Source organism: Nothoprocta perdicaria, unplaced genomic scaffold, assembly GCF_003342845.1.
Source record: "Nothoprocta perdicaria isolate Ctin4 unplaced genomic scaffold, notPer1 scaffold_0, whole genome shotgun sequence".
NCBI classification, from domain to species: Eukaryota; Metazoa; Chordata; class Aves; order Tinamiformes; family Tinamidae; genus Nothoprocta; species Nothoprocta perdicaria.
In genome coordinates, this window is record NW_020454092.1 from 2,389,305 (window position 1) to 2,395,304 (window position 6,000).

A 6,000-nucleotide genomic window follows, 5' to 3' on the forward strand; every position below is an offset into this window, starting at 1 on the left:
GTTTTTGGGAGGTGTTGCACTTAGCAATCCAGATGCCCATTTGTTCAGATTGTGCTGTCCTATTGCAGTGTCAGGCAAGTAAAAATAAAAGTTGGGCCGTGCTTATTTAGGTCATTTGCAGAAGTAGGGAGTGCTCAAACCACATATGCACTGTGGAAGTGCTACTGTGGCAAAAAAAGTACTTGAACTGAGGTGCCTGTACTCATATGACAAGATGTACATCCTGAAGACTAAATAACATCATTAACTTGTCTTTCCTCGTAGATTATCCTTAAGGATCTGTCAGCTCAAGTTGAATCTTTTTACCTTTAATACCTTTTTAAATCTATAGTGGTCTGATTTACAGTGTGAAGTTTATAATGTGTTAGATTTATAAGTATCTACAGATCTTATATGTAGGTCTCTTCCTTACATATGTAAATGAAGCTATTTTGATTGGGTCTATAATTTCCTATATTTTATTGATAACAAATGGTCAAAATTTGTATTGTTTATTTTTACTTTTACTATTTTCTTTTTACCTTGAGATATGCTTTTATATAATTGCTGTAATTTTTGGTAGTTAATGGTAGTTAAGCTGTGTTCTACAATGTGAGTTAATATTCTTAAAGACATTACTGTAATTAGTTTTATTTTTATTACTTTACCTTGGAGGTCAAGACATCTTCATGACAGAAGAACAAAAGAAATACTACAATGCAATGAAAAAATTGGGTTCCAAAAAACCACAGAAACCTATTCCTAGACCAATGGTAAGAATGTGTGTCTTCCTGTATCATCCACATTTGGAAACAAATTGCAATGATACATTAACTACTAAAAAAATGTTTCCCTTTAAGATGATTTGGGCCTAGAAAAATTGAGCCCTTCAAATCAAAGTATTTGAAGAAATGTAAGCCTGCCATTTTGGAGGGAGAGTGCTTAGACCGGACAAAGAAAAAATTACTGAAGAACTTAATTTTTTTCTAAGATACTTAGATTTTTTTTTTTTCATCCTTTTGCATGGCTGTATATTTTGGGAGAGGTGGGAGAGAGGAAAAGAATGTTCATTTTGTACAAGATAACAGTGTGTACTTCTCTCTTCCTCCTCCAGAACAAATTGCAAGGCCTGGTGTTTGATATTGTAACAAAACAAGCATTTGACATCAGTATTATGGTTCTCATCTGCCTTAATATGGTCACCATGATGATAGAAACAGATGAGCAGAATGAAATGATGGAAAATATTCTGTACTGGATTAACTTGATCTTTGTTGTCCTTTTCACTGGAGAATGTGTGCTCAAACTCTTCTCACTCCGTTATTATTACTTCACCATCGGATGGAATATTTTTGATTTTGTAGTTGTTATTCTCTCAATAGTAGGTAAGAAACTCTTACATTCCAAACAAATGTAGTAAGATATGTATATACTAAAAGCTTTGTTTCTGCCAAGTTTTGTAGGTCAGAGAAATGCTTATTCATTTCTCTGGATTTTTTTTCAGGAAAGGAGAAACATACTGTAGAGTAGTGATCTTCTTAATAATTCTATACAAATTTTAATATCGCTTTTCCCTAAAGATGCGGGGAAAAAAAAGCTAGAATTATTTATAACAGATAAAATTTACTGTCTCTTTCTCCATTTATAAATTTTCCCACTGATAGAATTCTTTATTCATTTTCTCTGGTTTGGAAATTGTAAACTGTAATAAAATTTTGTTACTTTATATCTGTTTTCACTTTTCACAGGCATGTTTCTAGCTGAGATGATTGAGAAGTATTTTGTGTCCCCCACCCTGTTCCGAGTCATTCGACTTGCCAGAATCGGTCGCATCCTGCGTCTCATTAAGGGCGCGAAGGGCATCCGCACTCTGCTCTTTGCTTTGATGATGTCTCTTCCCGCTTTGTTCAACATTGGCCTCCTGCTCTTCCTGGTCATGTTTATCTATGCCATCTTTGGAATGTCCAACTTTGCCTATGTCAAGAGGGAAGCTGGTATAGATGACATGTTCAATTTTGAAACCTTTGGCAACAGCATGATCTGTCTCTTCCAAATTACCACATCTGCTGGCTGGGATGGTTTGTTAGCCCCTATTCTCAACAGTGGGGAGCCAGACTGYGACCCWCATAAAGMTCATCCGGGCAGCTCTGTGAAAGGAGACTGTGGCAACCCTTCCGTTGGGATCTTCTTCTTTGTCAGCTACATTATCATATCGTTCCTGGTGGTGGTGAACATGTACATTGCTGTGATTTTGGAGAACTTCGGTGTTGCTACTGAAGAAAGTGCTGAGCCCTTGGGTGAGGATGACTTTGAGATGTTCTATGAGGTTTGGGAGAAGTTCGATCCAGATGCAACACAGTTCATAGAATATAGCAAGCTATCTGATTTTGCAGCTTCTCTGGATCCTCCTCTTAGTTTACCAAAGCCAAACAAAGTCCAGCTTATTGCAATGGATCTGCCCATGGTAAGTGGGGACAGAATTCACTGCCTTGACATTTTGTTTGCTTTCACAAAGCGTGTTTTGGGGGAAAGTGATGAGCTGGATGCCCTCAGAATACAGATGGAAGACCGATTTATGGCAGCCAACCCTTCTAAAGTCTCCTATGAACCAATTACAACCACACTAAAACGAAAACAGGAGGAGGTGTCTGCTACTGTTATTCAGCGTGCTTACAGATGTTACCATTTTAAAAAATCGTTTAAAAAAGTTGTATTTATGTATGACAAAGATGGAGTTGATCTGCCTATCAAAAAAGATATGTTTATTGATAAACTAAGTTTAAGCTCTGGTCCAGAGAAAACAGATATGACATCATCCACCACATCTCCACCTTCATACGACAGTGTAACAAAGCCAGAAAAAGAAAAATACGAAGATGACAAGTCAGAAAAAGAAGACAGGGCGAAAGATAGAAAAGGAAATAAAAAGTAAAAGAAGGCAAAAATAGCTTGCAGGTGATGAGTGTTCACAAGTATGAGATGATGACATTCCTGTCAATAGCATTCCTTCTGGTGAACTATGCTGAAATGACAACTTTTTACGTATTTACCCATTGGTGTAGTTGGTGCCTATTTCAAGACAATGACCTTCATTAGCAAACTCTCTCTGTAATAAGGAAACAATTGCCAGAGGTCTAGCTTTTATTACCAGCTAGCAGTAATAATGAGGACAGTTTCTACTTGGATTGTAAGGACCCTGAATGGAATACCACATTATCAGTGATAAGAAGTCTGTATTTTTGTGAAATAAGTGTGTTCACTGTGTATGTTTCATCTGCCATATGTGTGCTATATTTGTAATTTCTTTTCAAGATTTCATTAGATTTAATTCACATATTATTTAGGATTTTACTATACCAAGTGAAAAAAAATGCTCCTTCAGAGGTTTACAAATGTCAAGAATATATCTTACAGTATCATAACATGAATATAGTTTTCTGCTTGCCAGTTCTAAGAACAGAAAACCAAGATCCCAGACTTTTTGGACCTCAGGAATTAGATCCTGACATCAGCAAATGATAACAAGAGGACAGTATAGAGAAACAAGTTATCAGAAAGCACATCAAGGAGAGCCTACATTTAAAAGGGAACATTTTTTCAAAGAAAGGAGGTTAGTCATTTAGTGTCTTGGTTTTAATATACTTACGTTTAATTTCTTTAAGCTAATCATAACTTACTACATAGTGGTGTGTTCTGTTCAGATAGAGGGATTTAAATAATTCATGCTACGCACATAGCCCCTATTGTATAAAATCATGAAGTTGTAGGGGAAAAAACAGTTACAGTCAGGGCCCAAGGTATCCCTTAATTACTAAGGGATTTAAACATTTTATGACAGAAAAGTTACAAACATCAAGTTGTGCGTGCAGAGAATTACAGAATAGTGATCTGTTTTTCTCTCTTTCTTTTAAATTCATCAATGGTTTCCATACTTAATTCTTCAGTCTCTCTATTCACATGAATAAGTCACATTTAAGACAGTAACCAAAGCTACATGTATAAATCGATAGTAAAGTACCTAAGGGACAAATACTGCCTTAATGTATACCTCAGGCTGAAATTTTAATATTTTTGAGGGTTGGGTCATAGAAGAGATGCACATAAAAGACCATTTGAACCCCTGTAGTGCTTCAGTCATGCCTTCCCTGACACCTTCCCTAGAATGTGGAGGTGACTAAAAGGGTGTACATAAATCAGCTTTACCCTGCACTGTAATTCAGATAACCTGTGTTCTCATCCAGGCTGATACCATGGATCTAGGTAGAATGTTATTTAATCCTTTTGCGTAGTGGTACCTGGAACAAAGAGATGGTGAACTAAGTACTGTATTTATAGCATCAAATATGAACCTTAGAAATTGTAGTTTATAGTATTTCAATAAATACAATATATTCTATAGTACTCCAAATAGTTGGGAAGCTTTAACTGATGCATGCTTGCTGCTATTATCCTACAGCTGTTGAAGTCTAAGATGGGAAGAATGTGAGTGATAGAATGAAAAAAATATTCAACTAGACCATCATTTCTCAGTAAGCAATAGTTTGCTGCTTTTCTAAGAGATTATGTTTTTTAATCAGTAACATGTAGTGAATAATGAGATTACACAGGACAAAATATATTGCTTAACTTGCTTAAAATGCGGGGCTAGAAAAATCTTTTATAATATATATCTGTATCTATTGATCTAGCTATATTATTTTGAAAATAATTTTGTTTTGTAGCATTTTGAAATAAGAAAATATAACTATCTTCATGTCATTAGTCATTTCTTTTTACTTTCTCTCCATGACACTTTACTGCGGGGAAACGTAATATACAATGTAAAACATATTTTAAGAAGGAGCAATTTTAAAAGAAATGGACTTTTTTTTTTCTTTCAGTTTGTTTTCTCTTATATGAAAAATGAAATGGAAAGGTTTCTTTCAAATTCATAGTCCACTATCAATTTTCTGTAGTCTTAGAAACATTGAAGTCATAGGAACTTTTTTTTGCTCCTAGTCTCCTTTTCTTTTTGATTAATGCTGCTCTAGAAGTGCTTTACATAAAAGCTGTCGTACAGGTTTTTGGGTTTTTTTTTATAAGAATGAGTAGTGAACTTGCATAATGGACAGTGGAATAATTTGCTTTTTCCTACAGAAGAAATAAAATATAGTTAGGCTCATTCTTTTACAGAAACTATTGACTTGTCATGTACTACTGGACTGCATGCAGAAGTTGTTTTCCCCAAAATAACTGCATTGCTAACAAAAAAAGAATAAAGATAACTTTTTTATGTACTTATTTTAGTCTTTGTGTTTTTACTGTATAAAATTAATACAATTAACAACTAATTAAAATTCAAAGGTGACCACTTTAGTGATAAGATGGTTAGAGGGCTAAATTTAAGAAACCCCATAGATTTGACAGGAATGCAGAAGTATTAAGTCAACATTTTCTATAAAGAACATTAAAATTTCCCTTATGGAAAAAAAGAAAATGAATTGTAAAGCATGTCATCAATTTCCATGCAAATAAAATGTTGAATTATATTCATTTTTATGCATTCATAACTTCAGTAGAATTCAAAAGTATGAAGAACTTTAATAATTATTCTTGAAAAAGATGTGGATGCTGTGCAATGGCCAAGCCTCCAAAGGCTCTAAGCACCTAAACCATATTATCCAGAGCAAAAAAAGTATCTGTATTTTTAAGCCCTCAGTTTAATTTACTATTAGGATTTGGAGGTTTATCAGAGGAATTTATATAGCTACACCTAACACTTTCATTCCCTAATGAATGCTCTGGAATTAATTTTTAATAAATTCCCCCGAACAGGAGGACACTGCACTTTTTGTGGCAGTTTACCACAAAAATGTTACCACAATTATCTTTTTGTGGTAGTTTACATGGAAAGGAAAATAGCTAAATTTCTGAGGAAAAAGCTTATTTTGCTGTCTCATAGCCACTCAGGAATGTCAGTGTATTTTCTTATCTAAACTATTGTTCCATCACAAGTATGACATCAACTCTATTTAAGAAACA

The 6,000-nt window shown here is 34.5% G+C and overlaps 1 protein-coding gene across 2 annotated transcripts in view; it reads left to right on the top strand.

Moving 5' to 3' along the window:
- The window catches only part of LOC112955690 (sodium channel protein type 2 subunit alpha-like), a 39,031-nt gene extending 35,420 nt beyond the window's left edge, over positions 1-3,611 (top strand). For both annotated transcript variants that reach the window (XM_026049059.1, XM_026049136.1), the window contains exons 24-26: positions 648-752; positions 1,094-1,364; positions 1,728-3,611. In XM_026049059.1, coding sequence (XP_025904844.1) covers positions 648-752; positions 1,094-1,364; positions 1,728-2,911 — 1,560 coding nt within the window. In that variant the 3' untranslated portion in view covers positions 2,912-3,611. The remainder of the gene's footprint in view (positions 1-647; positions 753-1,093; positions 1,365-1,727) is intronic.
- The last annotated feature ends 2,389 nt before the right edge of the window (positions 3,612-6,000 follow it).